The sequence below is a fragment of the Nycticebus coucang genome, chromosome 5, assembly GCF_027406575.1.
Source record: "Nycticebus coucang isolate mNycCou1 chromosome 5, mNycCou1.pri, whole genome shotgun sequence".
In the NCBI taxonomy this organism is placed as follows: domain Eukaryota; kingdom Metazoa; phylum Chordata; class Mammalia; order Primates; family Lorisidae; genus Nycticebus; species Nycticebus coucang.
The window spans coordinates 112,025,445-112,051,783 of record NC_069784.1 but is presented as its reverse complement, the minus strand read 5'-3'; the positions used below and the strand labels follow the sequence as shown (position 1 = coordinate 112,051,783).

Genomic DNA, 26,339 nt, shown 5'->3' with positions numbered 1-26,339 from the left:
TTGAAAACAACCCAAATATGTATTAATAGGTGAATGGAAAAATAAATTGTGGTGTATTCATAAACTGGAATTCCCCAAACAAATTGCAGTATATCCAAATAGTAGACTTCCCCTTGCAATAAAAAGGAATGAACTATTGATTAACGCACTAACATAGTTGAATCCCAGAATAATTATGTGGAGTGAATGAAGATAGGCTAAAAAAAGAAAACATACTATATGATTCCCTCTATATAAAATTTTAGAAAATACAAACATACCTATAGCGAGAGAAAAGTGATCATTTGTTGCCAGGCTCCGTGGTGAGGAGGCCATGAGGGTCAGGAGGGAGTCTTGGGTGATGTGAGATCTTATATTCTGCATATAAGGTACTTGAGGAAATGTTGGGAGTCTGGATATGTTCACTATCTTGAGCTGATCATTCTACTGGTGTATACATAGGTCAAAAACTTATCAAATTGTACCTTAATTATTTTTTTGACATAGAGTCTTACCCTATCACCTTATGTAGAATGCTGTGGTATCATAGCTCACAGCAACCTCAAACTCTTGGGCTTGAGCAAGCCTCTTGACTCAGCCTCCCTAGTATGGACCACAGGCATGCAATAGTATGCTCGGCTAGTTTTTCTGTTTTTAGTAGAGATGGGGTCTCTATCTTAACCAGGATGGTCTGGCTACCTGCCTCGGCCTCCCAGAGTGCTAGGCTTATAGGCGTGAGCCACTGCACATGGCCTCAAATTGTACTTAAAATATGTACAATTTATTGTCAATTATAGCTCAATAAAGCTGTTAAACTTTTTCCATACTGTAGTTATGCTACTTTCACTCATAATTTTTTCACAAATCAACATAAAAATGAATTATTTACACAGTTATTTATGATACTTTAGCTCTTAACAAGAGAACATCCCTATATTTCTTTTCTTTTATTCATTAATCCATTTAGCAAATACTTAAAGTTGAGACATTAGGTTGCTAGAGAAACAAAAATAAAAGTTTCTAATGAATGGGATAGAGGCCTGCCATTTATTCAGGACTTACTATGTAATAGCTACTGTTTTTAAACAGTGCTTGCTTTTTATAAAATAGAAGACATACATTTTTAGTATATCTAGTTTACAAATTAAGAAATTAAGCCTATAGAAGGTGACAACCCAAAGTAAGAGACCAAAGCAAAGATCTTAATCAATGGAGTTTTATTAAGCCAAAGTTTGGGAACACCTGTAATTTTTCTTTTTTTGAGACAGGGTCTACCTTTATTGCCCTGGCTAGAGTGCAGTGGCATCACCATAGCTCACTGCAACATCAAACTCCTGGCCTCCAGGGATCCTCCCACCTCAGCCCCTAAGTAGCTGGGACCAGAGGCACAGACCACAAAACCTGGCTAATTTTTCTATTTGTCGTAGAGTCAGAGTGTCACTATATTGCTTAGAGTGGTCTTGAACTCTGACCTCAAGGGATCCTCCTGCCTCAGCTTCCCAGAGTGCTGGGATTACAGGTATGAGCTACTATGCCCTGGCCAACCACAGTATTTTTAAAAGGAGTTGGTCTTCAGAAAGAAAAAGGAGCAGCAGGGCGGTGCCTGTGGCTCTAGGAGTAGGGTGCTGGTCTCATATACCGGAGGATTCAAACCCAGCCCTGGCCCAAAACTGTCACAAAAAAAAAAAAAAGAAAGAAAGAAAAATGAGCAGCGGTGGGGAAGGCAGTGAGGCAAATGGTTACATTCTTTGAGGCCCCCAGAAATCTACATTTTACATGAGATGAATGTTTGAGAAAAAAAGGGAGCAATGGAAGGACCAATTATGTAAATATGCTTGGAGAGATGGAAGAATGACTGATCTTGTCTGTGTTCTGTGCCTGGATAGATAAACTTGTAATCAACATAAGTAGTGTAGAATTAATAGACTTTCATTTTAAAAGCTACACTCAGACTGCAGACTTAAAGTTATAATTTATATGTCCTTATTTATGGGAAGCCAGCAAAGCATTTCCTTATAAATGATCTGTGAATTTAGTCCTGAGGCCTTTTACCTTTCCTGGAGGTCTGACTGATGCATAATGTTAGCACAGTAGAACTTCTGTAAATTGAGCACCCACAGGATTGTAACCAACATATGGAGGTGTTCAAAATAAGGAATTAGGCCTACTGTGCTGATACATACATATACTTTACCTTCTTACATAGCTTTTAGGTCAACGTAAGGAGGTGGGCAATGTAGGGAGGTCGTCACCTGTGGAGGTTCTACAATAAAAGCTATTTATTTGGAAAGTGGTATTGCATGACCCAGCTTCCAGGCTTGACCTCTTTTTAAACAAGGACCTTGAAGGGGGACAGTCCCGTGTTTTTCGTTGTTTTTTTTTTTGTTTGTTTGTTTTGCTTTTTCTTTTACAACGTTAACAAACAGAAAGCAGAAAAACTTGTACTGAAATCCAATTTTAAGGGAGTGCATTATAGTTGACCCAGAGGGAAATTAAATACTATCTCTCAGGCAGAACTAATGTCTTATTCTGGCTCCTTGGTTTACTCATGGCCAATTTATAATTCATTCACTTCATATCTCAGCAAGTTGTATTTACCCTTGTAATTGACAATTACAGTGGAGTGGAAGCTGCCATTTCTATTTTAATAATAATTTTTTTTTTCAATTTTCAAGACTATATTTTTATTATATGAGTATTTTTTTCCTTTTAATTGCGTTTATTTTCACATATACATGTGTTCATTAGGTTTCTACTTTTTGCCTTCCCAAAATTAAAAAGGCTTAAAATTTAACAGCGATAACAATAGGGACCAGAAACAAAAACCTTGCAAAGAATGAACGAAGACAAACACATTCAGAAAAGAAATCAGACGATTGCTGCAATGAAGTATTAAGCAATAATAATAATGATAGTAATGCAAAGAAACTAACATTCACATTGTCAGATAAGAGTATGTCTATTACAGAATGCTTTGACTCTGAGGTTCAGTATGGAGTCATCAATTAACTACTTATTATTTTTTTCCCAAAGTATCAAAGAATAGACAACTAATATTTATAAATAAAGACAAAAGATAATTTCAAAAAATAGATCATGCCAAATCTTATAGACAATAGAAAAAGAAGAAATACTTCAAAATCATTCTACTTAATCTGGATACACCTGATATTAAAATTGGAAAAAATATATTATTATAAAGGGGAAATTACAAACATAATTCACATATAAATGAGGATGTAGTATCCTGTATCCTAAACAACATATTAACAAGTTGAAGTAAAAGTTAATGTTTAAGTAATGTACTTTAGTCAAAATCAAATCCAATTTATGTGAGAATTAGTCACTATTTTCTTTCTTCTTTTTTTTTCTTTTCCTTACCCTCGCCCCCTCCGTCTTTCTCTGTCTGCTCACCCGTTACCCCATGCCCGACCATATCATTGATTTTCATTAATTGTCCTCATATCAATGTTGAATACATAGGATGCATACGTCTCTATTCCTGTGATGCTTCACTAAGGATAATGTGTTCCACCTCCATCCAGGTTATTACAAACCCTGCAAAATCTCCTTTTTTTTTAATAGCTGAATAATATTCCATGGTATATGTATACCACAGCTTGCCAATCCATTCCTGGGTTGAAGGACATTTAGGCTGTTTCCACATTTTAGCGATTGTAAATTGGGCTGCAGTAAACAGCCTATACAAGTATCTTTATAATAAAAGGCTTTTTTTCCTTCTGGATAGATGCCCAGTAATGGGATTGCAAGATCAAATGGGAGGTCTAGGTTGAGTTCTTTGAGGTTTCTCCATACTTCCTTCCAAAAAGGTTGTATTAGTTTGCAGTCCCACCAACAATATTTTAATAATATTTTTATGCATCTACTATGATCTGTGGTAAATCCTCTTACACAGATAAATTATTATTTACAAGTCTGAGTTAGTATTATTTTTATTTCACAAAGAAACAGCCTTTGAAAGTATAAAATAAAAAGCCACTTAAGCCATATAAAATCAGCAACTATCTGTTTTTGTATAAAATTTTGTCTTGGAGCTACATTAAAGAGCAACGATAGTGCAGAACAACCAATCGGTAGTCAGACATAATGAATGTATAAATTACAATCCAAGCCACTTACAGATATGAATTAAATTTATATTACTCTTATTATTTCTTTCTACTGTGGGTAATAAAAAGCTGAGTAAGCTTTTAATTCATTTCTGGAATTTGACATTTGCCTTTCATGTAAGTATCATTTCAAAAACACAAGCTACAACTGAGTAGTTTGTTCAGTATGTTAATGAGGTTGGTTTTATACATAGCATTATTAAGTTTATGTTCTAAGAAATGAGGGTCTTTAATACAAGGTTATAAATTTATGTAACAACATTCCTCATTGCCACCGAAGGCCAGGGCTACGTCTAAAAAGCTATATTTAATATTCAGCATGTTACACACAAATATGTGTTCATTGAACGCCTTGTGAATCCTTCTTTATGATGCTGGTAAAGATCATTTACACAGCTAAAACCGTTTGTTTACATAGCTAAGTGCTGATGACAGTTGTTTACTAGAGGTATTAATAATGCAGCACCCCACACATAAAGCCATGAATTGCACGAAACCATTAGTGATCTATTGTAGCCAACTTCTCAAATTAACTATATAAACCTATTTAAAAGTAACTTTTAAAGTATGAACAAATTCTAATATCAAATTTACACAGTAGTTTGTTGACTGTCTATGGTGAGCTAAATTTCAAGATGAAATTGGATAAAACAAGGTCCCTGCTCTTATTAAGCACACAGCCTTTTCAAAAGATTTAGAAACCAATTTGGAAAATAATCCGGGACACTGGTGTAGGTCAAAGAACCCAGCTTGCAACGTTTGGCACAAACCAATAAAGTCCAGTTGGACGACTTTCCCCAGTTTAAAATCTCCTTCAGTCAAACGCCTGTGGGCGGGGCCAGGCCTAAACGCTTCCCAGCACGCATGCGCCAGAAGAGAGGCGGCCTGTGACCCTGAGAGGTTGCCGTCGCGCAGTGCGTGGATAAGTCGTCGCGCGTGCGCAGACGCTCGGAGTAGAGGCCTGCCGGAAGCCAAGATGGCGCCTACGTGGTGTTCAGGCCGCAGTTGGCGCCTTATCGGTATCTAAACGGGGTGTTTTGGAAGGGACTGAGGCAAACGCCTTCTCTGCCGCCATGGCCCGGCATCGGAATGTCCGTGGCTATAACTATGATGAAGGTAGGTGGCAGGGACATAGCGAGACGTTATATTCACTGCTCCAGCTGGCATCTCAGCCCGTTGGCATCCACTTTGATCTGAGAGTTCCTAGTCAGTGGTGCCAGGCTGTAATTCGGAGACACCCAGCTGAGAAAAATAACCTGACATCTGAGGGCCACCCAATGGCGTTACTTTAAGTCTTAATTTCTTTCTGTGATTTTCTTGGGGGGAGAGTTTGGTGTCTTACGGCGTCGTATGGGAAGGACGTTTGGTGAGGTTGGGATCCGGTAATAGTTATGCATGTAAGCGTTGTCACCTCTTCCATTGTTTCCTCTCAGGACGGGCACTCACGTGTCTGCTTCTAGCTCCTCTTCCTCAAAATCCCTTTCAGAAATGCTTACGAAACGTTGCTTATCTGCAAAACACAGATTAACTTAATGTTTACATTCAGGTGACCTGCTGTAACTGTGAGTTTGATTTATGTGATAAATCTTTGTGCATGTTCATACACACTCGATGACAGAACCTAGCTTGAGCTAATTTATCTTTTAATGAATTTCAAATTGAAAACTTAGGTGACAGTACCATAGACACACATTAAAAAGAGCCAAAGAATATGTCCATCAGGTGATCTTGAGGTGTATACTCAATTCTGGCTGGTAATGTGGGATATAAATGTGTTTTAAAATGGAATCAAGTAGCAGTACTAAAGGAAAGAGGGAATGGAAAAGGACTTTCTGGTTTTAAAAATGAAATTAAAAAATGCATATGAACTCCACGAGGTAAAAAAAGTTGGAATTAGTTTTAGGAGGAGCAGGTCTTTTCTTCCTGCAATGGATAATTATAGGCATCAACCTTATACAAGCTAAAAATATAAACAAACATGAACTAATGCAGAAGAGGAATACATTAAAGATCTATTGCTTTGTAAAGTGCAGAGCATATAGTGCCTAGTATATTGCTGGTAATCATTGGCACCCTCAATAGATTAGTACATCAGTATGCCCTAGCCATAGTGGAGGGGATGTGACCCAGTCCTCCTAGCGCATGTTAATTTCCTGAGGTTCACTTTAAAATGGAGGCCTTTTTTTTTTTTTTGTAGAGACAGAGTCTCACTCTATGGCGCTCGGTAGAGTGCTGTGGCCTCACACAGCTCACAGCAACCTCCAACTCCTGGGCTCAAGCGATTCTCCTGCCTCAGCCTCCCGAGCAGCTGGGACTACAGGTGCCCGCCACAACGCCCGGCTATTTTTTGGTTGCAGTTGGGCCGGGGCCGGGCCTGAACCCACCACCCTCGGTATATGGGGCCGGCGCCCTACCGACTGAGCCACAGGCGCCGCCCAGAATGGAGGCCCTTTTAAATAATTATTGCAGTGGATGTGGGTATTGCACGTGGACCACTGTCACCTGAGAAATGGCTTTAGACTGGAAAATATTTTTGGAAATATGAAATAAAGTACACGATAGGCCTAATTACTAGTCATTTCTTTAATAATCTCTTATTTCTTCAACCAATCGTATTTGAGTGCTTAGTGTACTCTTCTAAGCTTTGGGAACTGACAGTAAGGTATTTGGGGTTAATATAAAAGGAGCAGCTAATACAAGTAACATAGAGATGTTACAAAAAGTACTGACAAAATGATTTGTATGACTTTGTAAATGAGAATACGTAATTCATACTAAGTTGAGGGAATTTAAACAGGGTGTCTGTGCGAAGGAATGCTTCATGGCGGAGAGATGCTAGGTTTATGTGAGTGAGTGGTAAATATCAGCTTGGTCACCTGAGATCAGAGTCATGTTTCTTTGGAACAATTGGTGACATCATAACCAAGCTGCTCCGTAGCAAAGGAGGTTCACCCTCTTTTCCTATTTATAAAAGTTCTATCTGCAGGGTTCTGTTTATTTCTCCCCTTGAGTTAGGTACTCTTTTTCTTCTGTGGATTCTCAGAATAGCAATTTAAAAATTCTCAAAAGTAATATAACTTCTTTAGGTGTTCTAAGAGCTTTTGGTTCCTGTGTTTAACTTCCTCTTTGTTTTTCTCTGTAATTTAGTCTTTACATGACTGCCTCAGCTACTAATTTAAAAGCTCCAGGAAGGCAAAAATCTATACTTTGATTTTTTTTTTTTTAGACAGAGCCTCAAGCTGTCGCCCTGGGTAGAGTGCTGTGACATCACAGCTCACAGCAACCTCCAACCCCTGGGCTTCAGCGAGTCTCCTGCCGCCGCCTCCCAAGTAGCTGGGACCACAGGCACCCACCACAACACCTGGCTATTTTTTTGGTTGTAACCATCATTGTTGTTTGGCAGACTTGGGCTGGATGCGAACCCGCCAGCTCAGGTGTATGTGGCTGGCACCTTAGCCGCTTGAGCCACAGGTGCCGAGCCCCATACTTTGATTTTATATTTACTCTAGTAGCTGGCACAATGTTCTTTAGATTTGGTAAATACTCTAAGATTTTTTGTTGAGGAAACAAAACACTTAACAAAAATCACAGGAAATATTTATTTTTTTATATTGTAGCACTTCAGGGTCAATTTCAGTATTGACAAACTGACCAAGTTAAAAAAACATTCTTTAATCTCTAAAAATATTTTGTTTGTGAATGGCCTCTCATTTATTTGCTAATAAATTATTATAATCATAACTTATGATTATGATCTAGTGATTTGTTGAATGTTGCACTGTAACTATAATGTGTTACTATTTTTATCCAGTAGTAGCACTTATTTAATATTTTTCTGCCAAAAGTGTTTGGTCGCAGCCTTTAAGCATGCATTTCTTGCTGCATGAATACCATTAGAAATGAGCTGATTCTATCCTTTGGAAACTAGATTGGGTAGTTACACACAATTAGTGTAACTAATACCCAGGTATTATATTCTGGAGATCTTTCTCTAGCCACCTCACTCAGTACTTGTCACATGCTTTTAAATTGTCTGTGTTCCTTGTCAAATTTTAGGTTTGATAAGTGCTGAATAGTGAGCTGGTGTCTTAGACATGTTTTTGTTGAATGAATGAGTAAATACAGTTATGTAAATTTATTTGTGTTCCTTTTGGATTTTTAGTTTTAGTAAGTTTGGTACATTAATTTGTAACAAAATAAATATTAATTTAGTGTCAGATATGTGCCAGGTAATTGGCTAAACTGAGTCTTACCCAGAGGAAGCTGATGGGCTTATGGAATGAAACAGATGTAGTTCTTTAAGGACAATACTGTAAATTGGAGGAATATGCTTGAAGGTAAAGGTTGGGGTGGAGGGCATGTTTGCACTTTTACCCAAAGTGGTTAGGAATGGCTTCTTCAAGGAAAGTGATTAGAAGAAAGAAATATTCTAGGAAAATCTGGTCAAAGAGCATATTCTAGTCAGTTGGGAGTGAGCACAAGGGAATTTAGGGTAAGCTGGTTTATTAGAGGTTACTTAGGTCTAAATGAAGAAAAATTACTTTCACGATCTACAGTGTGTGTTAGTCCTATGGAAGAGAAGTACTTTGGTTATAGAGAAGCACTTGAAGAAAGAAAATGGATACATGACTTATTTCAGGTTTTTGTCAACACTGGAAAGACAATTCAATGCATTTTTTTTTTAATTTTTTTATTAAATCATAACTGTATACAATGATATGATTATGGGGCATCATACACTCACTTCATAAACCATTTGACACATTTTTATCACAGTGGTTAACATAGCCTTTCCGGCGTTATCTCAGTTACTGTGCCAAAACATTTACATTCTACATTTACCAAGTTTCGCAAATACCCCTGTAAGATGCACCACAGGTGTGATCCCACCGATTCCCCTCCCTCTACCCACCCCCCCCTTTCCCACTTCCCCCTATTTTTAAGTTGTAGCTGGGTTATAGCTTTCATGTGAGAGTCCCAAATTAGTTTCATAGTAGGGCTGTGTACATTGGGTATTTTTTCTTCCATTCTTGGGATACTTTACTAAGAAGAATATGTTCCAGCTCCATCCATGTAAACATGAAAGAGGTAAAGTCTCCAGTGGAATCTCTCTGTTAAGTTGACCAACCAAGGAACTGTAACAAACTGATCAACATAAAGAACTAGGCCTATGTACTGATACATACATGTAATGCATGTCTAGTCTATGAAAATAAGGTCTTTTTAAAGAGGTGGTCAACAATGGAGGTTCCACTGTACTATTTTTCGATCACTTAAGGTGAATTTTGGAGAACCTTGATAAAACCCAATTAGCTTAGAAACTGACGAATCATGGGTTTCTGCCTGTGGATGGAAAGTCTCTCTTCCTACTGCTGTCATGTCTAAGTCAGAGTCTCCTAAAGAGCCGGAACAGCTGTGGAAGCTCTTCATTGGAGGGTTGGGCTTTGAAATGACTGAGAGTCTGAGGATCCATTTTGAGCAATGGGGAACACTCAGAGACTGTGTGTTAATGAGAGATCCTAACACCAAGTGGTCCAGGAGCTCTGGGTTTGTCACATACGCCACCTTGGAGGAGGTGGATGCAGCAATGAATGCAAGGCCACACAAGGTGGATGGAAGAGTCGTGGAACCAAAGAGAGTGGTTTCCAGAGAAGATTCTCAAAGACCTGGTACCCAATTAACTGTGAAAAAGATCTTTGTTGATGGCATTAAAGAAGATACTGAAGAATATTACTTAAGAGACTATTTTGAACAGTATGGGAAAATTTAAGTGATTGAAATCATGACTGACAGGCAATGGCAAGAAGAGGGGCTTTGCTTTTGTTATGTTTGATGACCATGATTCTGTGGATAAGATGGTCATTCAGACTTACCATACTATGAGTGACCACAACTGTGAAGTAATGAAAGCCCTGTCAAAGCAAGAGATGGCCAGTGCTTCATCCAGCCAGAAAGGTCAAAGTGGTTCTGGAAACTTTGGTGGGGGTCATTAAGGCAGTTTTGGTGGCAATGATAACTTTGGCCGTGGAGGAAACTTGAGTGGTTGTGGTGGCTTTGGTTGTGCGTGGCGGTGGTGGATATGGTGGCAGTGAGGTTGGCTACAATGGATTTGGTAATGATGGAAGCAGTTTTGTAGGTGGTGGAAGCTACAAGATTTTGGCCGTCACAACAATCAATCTTCAAATTTTGGACCCATGAAGAGGAAATTTTGGAGGTAGAAGCTCTGGCCCTTTTGGTGGTGGTAGCCAGTACTTTGCCAAACCGTGAAACCAAGGTGGCTGTGGTGGTTCCAGAAGCAGCAGTAGCCATGGCAGTGGCAGAAGGTTTTAATTATTCCCAGGAAACAAAGTTTAGCAGGAGAAGAGAGTGGAAGAAGTGACAGGGAAGCTACAGGTTACAACAGATTTGTGAACTCAGCCAAACACACTGGTGGCAGGGCCTGCCTGCTGCAAAGAAGACATGTTTAAGACAGTACTCATGTGTATGGGCAAAAAACTCAAGGACTATTTGTGACTAATTGTCTAACAGGTTATTTTAGTTTCTGGTCTATGGAAAGTGTAAAGCATTCCAACAAAGAGTTTTAATGTTTTTTTTGCACTCATGCTTTTGATTGCTTAATGTAATAGTCCGAGCATGACACTGAATAAATGTATCTTTAAAAAAAAACCAAACAAACTGAAGAGTCATGTACGCCTTAATAAATATTGAATGTTAGTAAATTACCTATTTTGTGGGTGAAATTCTTAGAATTTTTTTGGGAAAGTAAATATTCCATGTTCCTTTAATTTTGATAAATAATTAATTTTTGGAGAGATTTGAAACTTGTCAATATAAAAGGAACTTGTAAATGAATTTATCTCTTTGTTTTTATTTTAGATTTTGAAGATGATGATCTCTATGGCCAGTCTGTAGAGGATGATTATTGTATTTCTCCATCAACAGGTGAATTTTTAAAAATAATTTGATATCCTTGATTTTGATGTTTAAAAATATCAAGTAAATAATTAAATGTAGAATATCATTGTCTTAATAAAATAACTAAGAAAATGCCAGGAAGACTATGTTAACCAGTGTGATGAAAAATTGTTTATAAAACCAGTGTATGGTGCCCCATGATCGCATTAATGTACACAGCTATGATTTAATATTAATAAAAAAAATCAAGTAAATATTAATGGCATTCTAAGATTAGAGTATTCCACGAGACTGTAATATGTAACATTTACAAAGATAATTATATATTAATTTCTATTAAATTTTTGTATAAAATAATTTCTTTATCTGCAAATAGAATAGTTTTTATTCTGTCCTTTAGTTTTAAACAATTATAAAAAAACTCTGAAGACTTATCTTTTTTCAATGTTCTTTGCAATATGCAGTTAATCAAAATGAAAAATCACTAAAATCGTGATTTAATCGATAATGAAATTCTAAAATCTCTGGTGTTAGGCTGCAGTTAATTTTATATCCTCAAGTATCTTTTGAATATTAGGAAACATTGAAGTGTTATGCATAGACTTATTTTATTTTATGTTATGTTATGGTATATTTCATTATATCATGTTGTGTCATGTTATTTTATTTATGCTATCCTTCAGAAATGATTCCCTTTATATAGTACTTTAATCTATTTTAAACAGTTTGGTAAATAAACCGAATACATATAGTTCAGAATTCTGATGGAGCCCAGAGGGATTAGAGTTCCTATTTATGTATGATTCCACATCAGAGCTGCACCTTCTAGCTCTTGTGCCCTAAGATTTCTTCTCAATCACCGTACAAGGAAAACATTCATGTGTTCTTTTGGCAAAGACTGAGTCTTTGATCACAGTCTTTCTCTCCTTTCTCTAATGATATATTTGTCTGTAAATATCAGACTGCTATATATACAATTGGTAAAATGCCCTGCTAAATTTTAGAATGGTGTACAGAGGGGTACAATTTGCCTGTAAATAGGCATTGCATAAATATAAGTCATAAAACTCATTTTCCGTAAGTTTAAAGGTTAATGTAAAACATTTCCTTTAGTGTCCTCTGCTGTGGTCTGAATGTTTGAGTCATAATTCCTATGTTGAAATCCTCATCTCCAAGGTGATGGTATTAGGAGGTAGAGTATTTGGGAGTTGATTAGGTCATGAGAGCAGAGCCCTTAAAAAGGAGGCCCCCTCTCCCCTACCTGGTGAGAACAGAGCCAAGTAGGTGCTGTCTGCAACCCCTAAAGTAGGCCTTTGCTAGATGCAGAATCTGCTGTGATCTTGAACTTTCCAGTCTCTGAATGTGAGAAATAAATTTCTGTTGTACATAAGCTACCCAGTTTATGGTATTCTATTGTAGGAGCCTGAATGGACTAAGACATCTCCCTTGTTTTAATTACCCTTTATAAATTTACCTGCTTTAGTCCCATTTTTACCCTCTGAAAGCCAAATATGTTCCTCCTGACTTTTATAATTCATTGTTCTTTATAAAGGTGTAGGTGTTCTTTAAGTTGTCTTTATCATATCTATTCTGTCAGCTTTTCTCCTGTTACTTGTTTTTCTGAAGTGCATCTTGCTATTAATTTGTAGGCATGTTCTTCAGGTCATGTACTTTCCTCAGGTAGTGTAATCATCGCCTGCCTTCTCTTCCTTTAATGTTTCACTGATACAAGTCAATATTCTGTTAGATTTAACATGAAATCTTGTTAACCAGGTATTACAGAACAAAAAATGCAAAAAGGGCAACCAAAAATATTAAGAAGGTAGTGATTTCAATAAGCAGTTACCCTCCCTAGTGCTTATGGGTATAAATGGACAAGGTTGAGACCTATATTGTAGAAGTTTATGGGGGCTACTTGAACCTGGGACTTAGACCATGAGGTGAGGGTTCTGCTTTGCTGCTTTGCCTCTGAAGTTTATAGGAAGTACTGTGAGCTGAGACCTCTGGGGAGGGAGGCACTGTGTGACTGATGTAGTGCCTCTGAAGAGATGCTTTGTAGCTGGGATTCAGTCTTTTGAAGAGGGGATTCCAACCTGCTGGCTGGTCATGGTATTTGGGGCTAAAGAGGCAAGTTGAAGCTGTTTCTGGAAGTTTTAGAAAAACTGAAAACTGATATTAATTGCTATTTACAGGAACAGACTGCTTCTGCAAGGTGAAGTGTTGCTGGGGTGACACCTGAACAAGAAGCAAAAAGGAAGGACTGTGTGCCTTCCTCTTTCAGCTCTCTAGTTTTGCTTTAGCATCTCCTAATGCCTGATCCTAAAAGGGAGCCAGGTGTCAAAGAATTGTGCTTTACAGAGTCTTCACTCTGGTATCATGTAGCTGAGAAGAGAATGATAGGCTAAGAAATGGCTAAATTCCTTTAAAGTTCTTTATTCAGGGTTTCAAAAGAAGACATTTTATAGGGATTTAGAAATAAAGGTAAGTTCACATTTCCCAAGGTGCCTCCTATGTATTTGCCCTTTGGAGCTCCTACAATTCAGCATCACAGTTGACTAGATAACTTAAATTTTATAGGTGACAAAGTGAAATCTTGTAGCACTATCCCTATCACTCACATTCTAATAAACATGATAGACAGCATGGCATGTTCATGGAACTGAGAAGACGATGTGGGCATAATGTTAAATTTGAGTTTTAAAATTTACATGATGAGAATGGATTAAAAGTGGCATGTGAATGGGTGTAAGTAGACTAGTTAGGAAACTGTTAGATACATATTTATCTAAAGGAGATGAAGGTGTTTGGGGATAGTATCCTCAAAGTATAGTCCCTGAACTGTTGCATCATTCAAGAGTTTCTTAGAAATGCAGTATTGGAGGCCCCACCCAAAAGTCAGAAACTTTGGAAGTGAGGTACAGCAGCTGTTTTAACAAGTCTGCTAGAGTATGCTATGACATGCATGGGGAACCATTTGTTTAGGGCAGGAGTGGTGGCATTAGATTTAGAAATAGATTAAAGAAAATATCTGCAGGAGTTGAGGTCTTACAGGATTGGGAAGTTGGTCGAATATGGCTTGCAGAAGAGTGGAACACTTCATAGAGGGATTATACAAAGACACTTTAGTATTGCATGTTAATGTAGTCATTTATTTGGGCTTATCTGGATAAATAATGTTTTATTTTGAGTAATGAGCTAATAGCACACACGGTCAGATCTTCAGAGGGTGTTTTTCTGAAATTTGCATTTATGGCCTTGCTTTTTGGAGGACAGCCTGTTTGTGTGTCTCTCAGAGGTCTTGAGGTGTGTCTTGCATGTGTTTATCTTCAGGACAGTCTGACACTGAGTTACTTTTGTGCACATCAAAAAGTCAACCAACATTTTCGGGCGGTGCCTGTGGCTCAAGGAGTAGGGCGCCGGTCCCATATGCCGGAGGTGGTGGGTTCAAACCTAGCCACGGCCAAAAACCAAAAAAGAAAAACAAGGTGCAAAAAGTCAACCAACATTTTCAAAGTAGGAGATAAATGGTTTCGAGTTTCTTATGTAACAAACTGGAATTTTTAACAAAAGCATGTGACTTGGGATTTTTTATTTTTCAAAATATTTTAAAAATAGCAGTAACAGCAGATCAGAAACTTACTTTCCTCTTTAGTGATATCTTTTTCTGAGTAATTTTCAATAAAAAAATGAATAGTTTTAGAAGAATACTTTCTGGTCTTAATGAACCACTGTCACTGAAGAGCCGATCATACTTGTGGTATAATGAAGTCTGGTAATTGAGTAAGTTTACCAATTAACAGGAATTTCTCTACAAAATTCACCAGCACATATTTTTCTTTGAATTTATTAAGCCCAGTTTTCCTGATGGAAAGGCAGTTTCTAAATGTTAACTTTTAACATCTCCTTTACATAGATGGACTTTGATACTAAGTATTGAATCTATCTTCGAAAAGTAGGGGTAGCAAAAGAGTGTATATATTAAACTTTATTTGAATGGTTATGTATTTCATTTCAACTAATATGATTAGAAATAATTTCATTTCATTCCAATTTAGAACTTTTGTTGAACATCAACTTATGTGTAAGAAAAACCCTATTCTAATAAGTTTATAAATTAGTTTGTTGTAACATAGCTTGTTTAAAGTCTTGTTTGAATAGCTTGCTTTAGTAGTATGGTGGATGAAGAAAATAATCCTGACTAAAGTGTCTTGGAAGACTTCTGGAAGGAGGTGTGGGGTTGGGGCTGATAAATGTGGAATCAAGGATGCCATCCCAGGTAGAGGAAACAACATTGCTTAAGCAGTGACCTGTAAGTGTAGCTTGTTCGGGGAGACTCCCAGGATTAGTGCAGATTTCTGAAGGAAAGAGGGCTAGGAACAGAAATAGGAACCAAATTGTAGAAGACAGTTTTTTTTTTTTTAATTATTTATTTTTATTTATTTTTATTTTTGCAGTTTTTGGCCGGGGCTGGGTTTGAACCTACCACCTCTAGCATATGGGGCTGGTGCCCTACTCCTTGAGCCACAGGCGCTGCTGCCCCAGTGGAAGACAGTTTTTAATTTTAGTTTATAATGTCAATTTACTGGAGGTTTTTCAGTAAGGAGGTCATTAGTTTGGGCAGGTAACTGATGATGGTCTAAAAGTGGACTACAGGTAGGAAATTTGTAGGGTGGTATGTCCTGACCTTTCTTGATGCAAATTAGGTTGGAGTGATTCTTGAAAATACAAATGTCTTAATCAATTCCAGCACTACTAAATCAGAATTTTCAGGGAAAGTAGCCTAGAAAGTTTAATTTTTAGTGAGTGCCTCACATGATTTTTATATTAAGGTGTTTAGGAAATAATTTTAAGTAATTCCTGGAGTTTGGTTTTGACTTCTTTTAACTTTTATGTTTGTCAAAATTCCTAAAATTAAAAAAAATTACTATCGGTGTCCATTTTTTCATAAGGCACTTCCATCAAAGTTTGTGATTTAAAATTTTAGGGAATAACATATCCATTTATCCATTTTCTCTCCATTTTTATTATATCTCGCCTTTTTGGCTGTCTTTTCATTTTCAAACATTTGGACTATTTTGTCCCTCCCTAGATGCTATTTTTATTATTCCTTGGAGGATTTTGCCTACTATTCTCTTCCATGTAAACCCAACCCAAAAGAATAGCCATAGAATAGGTCTCTGAGTTATGGAGGATTTATGTGTGTGTGTGGGGGGAGGGGGTTGGAGGGTGGTGTGGTAATAGTAGGAAAACCCCAAAGAAACATAGCTTCTAGGAGGTAGAGTACCTGTACATTGAGAACTTCCTCTTCTCTGTCAATATTTTCTAGTGAAACTTGTTGAGGAAAGCATCTGATTTCATGCCTCTCTTAGTATTTTCATTTGTCTTAGGTTTCTTCCTCACAATTCATGCATGAAAGGAAGTTGGGGAAAGTATATTTGTAATTTTTAGGCTACACTAAGTATAATTTATTAAAATTAAAGCAATTTGTAAATCACCAGGTGGAAAAGGGCCCAATTTTTATTTTTTGGTTCTGCTACATTTTATTAAATCTAAGATGCCATGGATTGTAAGGCATATTATTTTATGGACTGCTTTAAAACAAAAGGCTGTCAATCTAAATATTAGATAATGCTAAGATGCCATTTAACTATAAGACACATCTCTAATTCTGAGATTTTAACATGTGAAAAAAAAGTGGTCCTCTTAGAAAATTTATGAAATAAGATGTCTCTTTCTGCTGTTCAGCCATGCTGACTATAATACCAATGTTACTGTCTCCTTTCCCAAGAGGGGGCAAATTAGGGATTATACAATATAATATATGCATTCCTGAAAAACTTTGTGGTCTTTAAAATTGTGTGCTAAAAATAACAACTTAAGGGTCAAAATAAGATTAGAATAGACCACTCAAACTATAGAGTACTGACAAAAATAGTAGTCATCTTAGTAAAAATGTTTGCACATTTATTAAGATACATTAACTTGTAATAGTTTAGTAAATATAGGACTTTATATTAAAAAAGGTGAATGCTTGATAGAAGGAGATGTAAGAAAAGGTTAAAACTGAATAATGTTGCAAAAGCAAAATTCTCATAGATCTTGGAGAGGCAGGCAGTAAGGACTCTCAAAACAGAGTACGTGGCTGAACTGAGCCAAGAGGAGATTGTACTACAGTGCAATTACAGCGTAATATTCCTCTGTGGTTGGGCGGTGCCTGTGGCTCAAGGAGTAGGGCGCCGGTCCCACATGCCGAAGGTGGCGGGTTCAAACCCAGCCCCGGCCAAAAAAAAAAAAAGAAAATCTACAAAGACTCTTAAAAACATAAAACATTGTTGAAAAAAAATTAGGGCGGCGCCTGTGGCTCAACGGGTAGGGCGCCGGTCCCATATGCCGGAAGTGGCGGGTTCAAGCCCAGCCCCGGCCAAAAATAAAAAAAAAAAACACAATATTCCTCTGTGGTTGTGCCTGTTGTTATTACATGGTAATGTAAAACATTGAAGTATTGAGAGAAAAGTTTCAGAAACCAAAGCATCTTCAGCATATACCCTCATCATTTTGCTATTTACCAATAAGTATGAACTAATTTGTATTAAGGAAGCATGCGTTATGGTAGATGAGATTGAATTATCTCAGCTGTTCTGTATTTATTTATTTAGAGACAGAGTCTCACTATGTCACCCTCAGTAGAGAACTGTGACATCATAGCTCACAGCAACCTCAACTCTTGGGCTTAAGCGATTCTCTTGCCTCAGCCTCCCAAGTAGCTGGGACTACAGGCGCTCACCACAACGCCCGGCTATTTTCTGGTTGTAGTTGTCATGTCGTTTGGCAGGCCTGGGCTGGATTCGAACCCGTCAGCTCTGGGGTATGTAGCTGGCACCCTAGCCGCTGAGCTACGGGTGCTGAGCCATCTCTCTGTATTTCTGTATTTCTCTTACTCTGTCAGCAGTTCTCAACCTGTGGGTTGTGACCCCTTTGTAACAATGAAAATACATCCTGCATATCAAATGTTTACATTATGATTCATAACAGTAGCAAAATTACAGTTACGAAGTAGCAACGAAAATAATTTTATGGTTGGGGGTCACCACAACATGAGGAACTGTATTAAAGGGTTGCGGCATTAGGAAGGTTGAGAACCACTGTACTCTATTTTCCTTGTTCAAGATCTCTTCCACTTCCCAGGTTTTCCCATGTTCTTATCTCCTTTATTAGAACTTCTTCAATCTTCATTGACGACTTCATCTTCTCTGCTTCCATGGCACTTGTTATCAGTATTACTCATGTGGCTTTTAAAATATGTCATTACGGGTTTCTTCTTTATCTTCCCTGCTAATCTTTAAGAGTATTGATAGACAGTGATTAGAATGGACTTATGCTGTGGCCTTCTGAGTGCAGGTGTTACACATAGGCCAGATAATTTTATGCATTATCTGTAAATTTTGAATGTAGTTTTTTTAAACAAATAATGTCTTCCTGGTAACATGTACAAAAGTCCATGGACTTAATTTGTTTTATGCTTTTACAGAAAGCTAAAACCCCAACTAATGCCTTGCCTTTTGAATATTATATGTCTGTCCTTTAATTTTGTTCCATCATGATTGAACAACTTCTAGGATTGAGTTCTATAGCCATCTGGTAGATGTGGAAGTGTCAATACCTTGGGCATGTCTTATGATTTTCTCCTTTGCTCACTTGTATTTTATTTATGACACTCAGGCATATATTGGCACTTTGATGGTCTGTCTTTCTTCCCTTTAAGAAAATACAGTAGAATCTCTGTAAGTGGACCACCCAAGGGACTGTAACGAACTGGTCAGCATACAGAGGTGATCAACATTAGCAGCTAGACCTGCTGAACTGCTAATGTGCATTTGGTGCATGTCTGGTCTATGAAAAGTAGGCCATCTTAAGGAGGTGGTCAATGTAAACAGGTAGTCAACGATGGAGGTTTTACTGTATATAATGCTTAGTTATATATCAAGAAGGACACTGCCGGTATTGTAGTGGAGCATAGATATCTGAGAGTCAAAGTTAGGTATATGACACTAGTTCGTAATATCAGTATATGACTGAAATTACGAATCATTCAAAGGTTAAGGCCTATGTTTTCAGTGAATTCCTGAATTCAGGCAAAATTAGCAATTTTTGGAAAGTGAAAATTAATTTTTTCTTAATTAATTATGCAAATACATTTTTAGTTTTTTATTAATAGTGCAAATTAGTAAGCTTCATATATGGTTTGAGTTATTCGTACCAAAGGAGAAAATTTCAGGGAATGCAGAATAGACAGGGATGTAGACAGGGATGAGATGTTAGTTTTTGAAAACAACGTCTAAGAAAGTAAGCTCAGTAGAATGGTCTTAGAGATCGGGGGAAAGAAGGAAGTTTATGAAAGGTTAATAAATTAGTTAAAGACGTTTGGACATTTGACTAGGATTTTGAGTATGATATATTCTGTCTTACGTAGTTCATCCATTGTTATGGAATGTGGGTAACTGACTGTGGGTGCTAGATCTGAATCTTTAATTTTATTTTAACTTTTGTAAAAAAAAAAAAAGTTCGTGGGAAATGGCTATATTACAGCATCCTTTGATCATTTTATATTCTAGCTGCTCAGTTTATTTACTCACGACGTGACAAACCTTCTGTTGAACCTGTAGAAGAATACGATTATGAAGATCTAAAAGAGTCTGCCAATTCTCTTTCTAACCATCAACTGAGTGGAATTGATCAAGGTATAAGCAAAAAATAGTATATCTATATTTCTTACCTGAAAATGATTAATAACCAAATACGCCAGAATTTATCAATTTTGTGATTGTTCATAACAGTAAGTATAGATTAATGATAAAAACATGTCTTATATCTTCAGGAAAATTTGTTTTATTAAGTATATTGTGTAAAGGATGTATGTAACTGCATGGCTGAAAAATTGTACTAAGTATGACTATTGCTTAGTAACTAAAATTTTTGATTAAACTATCCTAGTCTTTCATTTTTTCCATAGGAGAGAAACTTCCATGATTTGTTATAGGAACTTTTTCCAGACTGTTGTTTAATAAACTCTTATAATTAGAGTTTATATTTAGAATACAGAAACTCCTTTACTAAGAAGGATGTTAGGTCCCTGGGCGACTCCTGTGGTTCAGTGCGTAGGGCGCCAGCCCCATATACCCAGGGTGGTGGATTCAAACCCGGCCCTGGCTGAACTGCAACAAAAAAATAGCTGGGCATTGTGGCAGGCCTCTGTAGTTCCAGCTACTTGGGAGACTGAGGCAAGAGAATCACCTAAATCCAAGAGCTGGAGGTTGCTGTGAGCAGCGTGATGACACAGCAGTCTACCGAGGGTGATAAAGTGAGACTCTGTCTCTACAAAAAAAAAAAAAAAAAGAAAGATTTTAGGTCCCAAGAGGTTTAAAAAAAGTTGAAGTCTAAAGTAACATTATATAAGTGTCTGGATTGTTTATTATCTGTGTAAATTAAGTTTCAAGATAGAACTTGTACATGATAATGACATTGGTTCTGAATTTGCTTTTCAACTCTCTTAAACATTTTAACAAAGATATTTGTATTTTTGCTTTATTCTTTTATAAGTAAGTTTCAAACATGACATTGCTTTTGATATTAGGCCATAGATTGATAGATCTAAAATGGCCAGGTGTAATGGTAATGTCATCTGTTGATAGTGAGCACGGCTGAGTCAAATTTGCTCTTTGTCTAGAGCAGCGGTTCTCAACCTGTGGGTTGTGACCCCTTTGTAACAATGAAAATACATCCTGCATATCAGATATTTACATACGATTCATAACAGTAGCAAAATTACAGTTATGAAGGAGCAACAAAAATAATTTTGTGGTTGGGGGTCACCACAACGTGAGGAACTGTATTAAAGGGTTCCAGCATTAGGAAGGTTGAGAACCACTGGTCTAGAGTATGGCTTTGTTCTATAAATGTTTTTAAATTGTACATTTATAATAATTTTAAAAATAAAGAAATTTATGAAATCTGGGAGCTGATCTTTGAATAAATCAACAAAATACAATATTTTGTTGTACAGTATTTCTGTATCAGTTGCTAAAATGATGAAAAATGGAGAGAAAGCATAAATATAAAAAATTAGAAACAGAAAGGCAGACAACAGATACAGAAGAAATAAAATGAATTTATTTACTAATTCTGCAAGTTGAAAACCTGTATAAAAGTTTGGAGATGTATGAAATTCTCAATACTATTTAATTGTATTTTTAAAGAAAATGTTACAGTTAACATTGTGTGCTGAGAGAGTAGGAATAGGTAGAAGTCTTGTTCTTCTGTGCTTTAGTGGACGGTGATTAAGAAGTTATAAAATTTGAAGTTACATTTGAGAATGAAAGTTAATCATTCCAACCTGAGTTAATTGCATGATGACAGTAATAATGATTGTGGTTAGCTTTCACTAAATACTCTCCAGGTACTGTTATACATACCGTTTAGGTGTTAGCATCTTTAATCTTCACAACAGGGGAAGAAAACGAGACAGAGCAGTGACTTGCTGAGCAGTTACTTATATCCACAAGGAAGTGGCATTAGGATGTGAACCAAGCCAGTCTAATTCCATAACCTCTACTTTTAACCCCCTCAGCACGCTGCCTCTTTGTGTATGTGTAGAGAATAGTTCTTATAATTAGAAGAGGCCCTATGCTATGTATTCTGTTCCATTTTCAGTAATTTATGTATTTATCAAATAGGTATTATTTTTCCAGTATAGCTTATCAACCTTTTAAAGTTAATCTTGGATTGAATCAAAGCCAAATGACCCAAATATTTGATGGATTTATTTTTAATAATTAGAGCAATGGAAAAAAGTATCAAATAATTTTTTTTTAAAGAAGGAAGAGTATTGCCTGTAGAGTCTTTGTTCAACGTGTAAGGATGTACAATGAAATATAAATTGCATTCTGTGCTTGCTTTGGCAGCACCTATATTAAAATTGGAATGATACAGAGAAGATTTGTGTGATCCTTACGCAAGAATGACACATAAATTTATGAAGCATTCCATATTTTTTATACCCCCTTAATATTTAGAAATTAAAAAAATTGAATTCTGTGAAATGGTTTTGTTTAGTAGTCTAAGAACTTCAGTTCTGTGTTGATTATGGCTAACTTAGTGCCATGATTTTCAAATTAAGTTAGAATTTACCCTATAGATCTAGCTTGTAGTGTTAGGAAAATTATGAAAGGAATCATATGAAAGTTCTGTGAAAATTATCAAGTGTAGCTCATGCTTATAGCTCAGCAGCTAGAGTGCCAGCCACATACACTGGAGCTGGTGGGTTCGAACCCAGCCTGGGCCTGCCAGACAACGATAACTACGACAAAGAAAAATAGCTCTGTGTTAGTGGCATGCACCTGTAGTCCCAGCTACTTGGGAGGCTGAGGCAAGAGACTCGCTTAAGCTCAAGAGTTTGAGGTTGCTGTGAGCTGTGATGCTACTGCACTCTACCTCGGGTGACATAGTGAGACTCTGTCTCCCAAAAAAAAAAAAAAAAGGAAAAGAAAGAAAATTATCAAGTGTTAGACAAATATATAAATGAATATATTCATTTTTAATTATTGGCTACTAGGTTCTAGGGATACAAAGTTTCTGCTCTCAGGGATTTTCTGTCATTAATAAATGTGAAATAATAATTACTTTTTTATAATAACAGTCATCAGAAAATAAAAGTCCATAAATAGTTAAGATAATTGTAGGTTTAAATTTTTTATTTTTAAAATGAACATCGTTAATACTGAACAGCCTCATTTTAATGGTATTTTTACATTAGATTATCTTTCCTGTATTTAAAAGCCATTAGGGTGATTTAGTTGGCCGGAAAAAACTAAAGTTAGCCTAAAAGAACACTTAAAGTAGTAATTTAAGAGTAAGAAATAGACTTAGAGATTAACTGGGTTCACCAATGAATTAGAAATAGTACCACACTCTCCCCTATTTTTTGGTACATGTGAAAAATGATCAGTGCAGATACCATCATCATTGGTGACTGAAAATTGTTATTAGTATGTACTGTGAAATTTAGTCAGAATTATTCAAGAGACTTTTTCATTGACTGAAAATAGCTATTTATGTATATAATTTATACATTTAAAAAAATTTTTTTTTTTCGAGACAAGAGTCTCACTGTGTTGCCCTCAGTAGAGTGCTGTAGCGTTACAGCTCACAGCAACCTCCAACTCTTGGGCTTAAGCGTTTCTCTTGCCTCAGCTTCCCAAGTAGCTTGGACTAGAGGCGCCCGCCACAGCGCCTGGCTGTTTCTTTGTTGCAGTTGTCATTGTTGTTTAGCAGTCCCAGGCTGGGTTCGAATCCGCTAGCCTTGGCGTATGTGGCCGGCACCCTAACCCACTGTGCTCCTGGCGCTGAGCCTATATTTGTTAAAATTATTAGTCATTGTTTTTCAGGAGGCATGTAATCTAGTGATTTTTTTTTAAATTTTCACCTTGTTTGCAACTCGCCCACACTCTATATACCACAGTACAACACAGTGAGTGAGGCCAGCTTCGGTATTACTTTTCCTCCTTTTACGACCACCAAGACCAGTATTCAGATCTGATGGGAAGGGGAATCGGGAGAATTCTAGTGCTTTCTTAAATGAATTTTCTTGTGGTAAGGGAAGATAGGTATATTGTACACAAAATATGATCATTATAAGTAATTTTTGCCAAGGAGAAAGGAGAGTTGAATATTCTAGTATGGTTTCAAATCTTTCTCAGTTTTGAAGAGGAAGGGTTCTTTCCTGGCACCGTTTAGTGTAGTTTTGATCACTGTTGTCTGTTTTAGCTCGACTTTATTCATGCCTTGATCACATGAGAGAGGTACTTGGTGATGCTGTGCCAGATGAAATACTGATTGAAGCAGTTCTGAAGAACAAGTTTGATGTGCAGAAGGCTTTGTCCATGGTTCTGGAACAAGATAATGTGCAGAATTTGAAGGACAAGAGTGAGGAGGCATTATCTACAGGAAGGATAGAAAAAGGTATGCCTGTACTTGTTCTCTTCTAGTTTTACATAATGTTTAAAGAGAGGCTTTACTTTGCTTCAGCTTTTAAAAAAAACTTTAATTTGCTCCAACTGTTAAGGAAATCTTGCATGTTGCAGTTAACTCTTGATAATTACCAGTTGATCATGTAGTTTGTGAATTTTTGGGTGACTATTGTTCCTTTCCTTCTGTTATAGCTTGTTTTTTTGTTATTTCATTACTTGTTTTCATATCTACCACAACACACTGGAAATAAAATTAGATAAAACAACACAAGGTATTTTTTTCTTCTTGCTAACAGCTTAGAAAAGTTTTTAATTGTTGTTTTTAACTCTAATGAAATAGGAAATAGAAATGAATAGCCAGCCAATTAATGCTAAAAAATTCCTTTATCCTTATATTATGTATAAATATAATTTCATTTTATTTATTATTAAATATGAGTATCATAATTAGACTAATTTTGCATTTTATATCCAGATATTTAATTTTAAATTTGTAGAATTTAGAGCTAAATTTGGAATTTAGTGGATATAAGGGGAACTGAGCTAGTCCCATTGTATTAATTGGTTGATAGATGTTAGTATGAATATGGGGATTTGTTATGAAACCTGTGGGCTAGATTTTTGCTACAGCAAGGTTGGATATAGTCTGTTACCATGTAATAAGAGTGTTTTGGGGAGAGGTGGGGAGGCACATGTACGTGCTTTTAATTGACCATTATGAGAATAAGTCTGTCATCTTACAGTGTTTCTTAGTTTGCAGTAGAAATGGCAGGGTGTTTGTTGTTTGTTTGTTCTTAGTGCATTAAAATACAGAAGAAAATGAACCTAATTATTTTCCTTTTATTTTAAGAAGTTTTGAATTCGAGATAATCCTGACTATAATTTAATTACTGTAAAAGCTCACATTGTGAGAATTAGAACATTGACTGGCTTGATACTTAAATTTGTATTTATCTGTGAGCAAAGTATGAAGTTTAGGGTGTTAACGGAAGGTAATACTACTTTATTCTTGTTTTTGAGTGTTCACTTAATGTTTAATAATGATCAAATATCACTTTTTTCACGTCATAATCAAAAAGCATTTAGTAATTAAATGCCTCATTTATGTTTCCTTTTGGTTGCGGTGACTGCCTTCTGCATATGTCTACTTATTCATCTGAAAATTAATGGCTCTTGTAAGGTAAGGAGTCTTATTTTCTTCCTCTGACATTTCAGCCAATAATGTTCAAAGTTCTTATCCTCAAACAGCAAATCATTTGGATTGCAATAGGAAACCCTTTGATTTTTCTAGCTCAGTAGCAAAATATGGATTATATCATAATTCGTTAGTTCCAAGTCACTATTTACATCATAGAAAAAAGAAACTTGACAGACCTAAAAGTGAAAAGAAACTAGAATCATGTAAGTTAACAAAAGACTTTTCACTAGCTGACTTAATTCATGATATACCAAGAGATTCTTGTAAAAGTCAGCGATCAGTCAGATTATCATCCACAGATAGTTTGGGAACTCTACTTTCAAAGGACCTAGATGCTGATTTGTTAAGACCTCATGCATCTGAATGTGTTTCCAAAGATGATTCTACATTAAAAGAAACACCAGATTTAAAGTCCTTAATGATAAAGAGCACAACACCGAATAATTCTTTATTTGTTCAAAATAATTCACTACCTGATTTCCAAAGCATTCCAGTACAAAACAGCTTAGGAAGTTCAAATAATTCTTTGCACTTAACTAGCTCATTGGAAAATACAACTCTTGATAATTTAAATGCTAGTAAAAAGACTGAAGTTGGAAGTGTTTCTTTAGGTGAACAAAATGCCAAGAATTACATTTTAAGTAATGACAACTTGCAGTATTTTCATCGTGAAAATCCATCCCTAGCTGAACTGTTTCAGGAACACAAAGAAAACAATCTAAGCCAAGGCTTTACTTTATCTGATCTTTGTAACCAGTCATCTGCCAGTTTTACAGATTTAAGTTTGGGATCCTTTCCCCTGTCACAACTGGCAAATCGCTCTCAATCTTCAGCTGGAATATCAGAATTAACAGGATCTCTGTCATCTTTGGCATTTCATAATGCTTCTCCCACAAGAGACCTTGACAATTTGTCGCTTTCTGATTTGATTGCAGAAACAATTGCTGTAGACAACTCTCCGATTATGAAAGATTCCTTTGAGCTCAGTTTATCTGAAATGAGGTCTCCTAGAATAGATTCAAATATTGATCTTAGTGTCCTTATAAAAACCACAGATTTTGCTCCAAAGCCTTTAGTAGACCCGTCAGTTGCTCC

The 26,339-nt window shown here is 36.5% G+C and overlaps 1 protein-coding gene and 2 non-coding genes across 5 annotated transcripts in view; 2 read left to right on the top strand and 1 right to left on the bottom strand.

Moving 5' to 3' along the window:
• Positions 1–4,991: 4,991 nt before the first annotated feature.
• HBS1L (HBS1 like translational GTPase) overlaps positions 4,992–26,339 on the top strand; it is a 98,892-nt gene continuing 77,544 nt past the window's right edge. Inside the window, exons 1-5 of one of the 3 annotated variants that reach the window (XM_053592754.1) lie at positions 4,992–5,225; positions 10,986–11,051; positions 19,637–19,762; positions 23,844–24,038; positions 25,232–25,447. In XM_053592754.1, coding sequence (XP_053448729.1) covers positions 5,183–5,225; positions 10,986–11,051; positions 19,637–19,762; positions 23,844–24,038; positions 25,232–25,447 — 646 coding nt within the window. In that variant the 5' untranslated portion in view covers positions 4,992–5,182. The remainder of the gene's footprint in view (positions 5,226–10,985; positions 11,052–19,636; positions 19,763–23,843; positions 24,039–25,231; positions 25,448–26,339) is intronic. The other 2 variants (XM_053592756.1, XM_053592755.1) reach the window with 2 other exon arrangements.
• On the top strand, positions 21,967–22,073 carry LOC128586939 (U6 spliceosomal RNA). Its single transcript, XR_008380395.1, has one exon. It is a non-coding gene; the product is annotated as a U6 spliceosomal RNA (small nuclear RNA).
• On the bottom strand, positions 23,502–23,638 carry LOC128587040 (small nucleolar RNA SNORA61). The gene has a single exon (XR_008380471.1). It is a non-coding gene; the product is annotated as a small nucleolar RNA SNORA61 (small nucleolar RNA).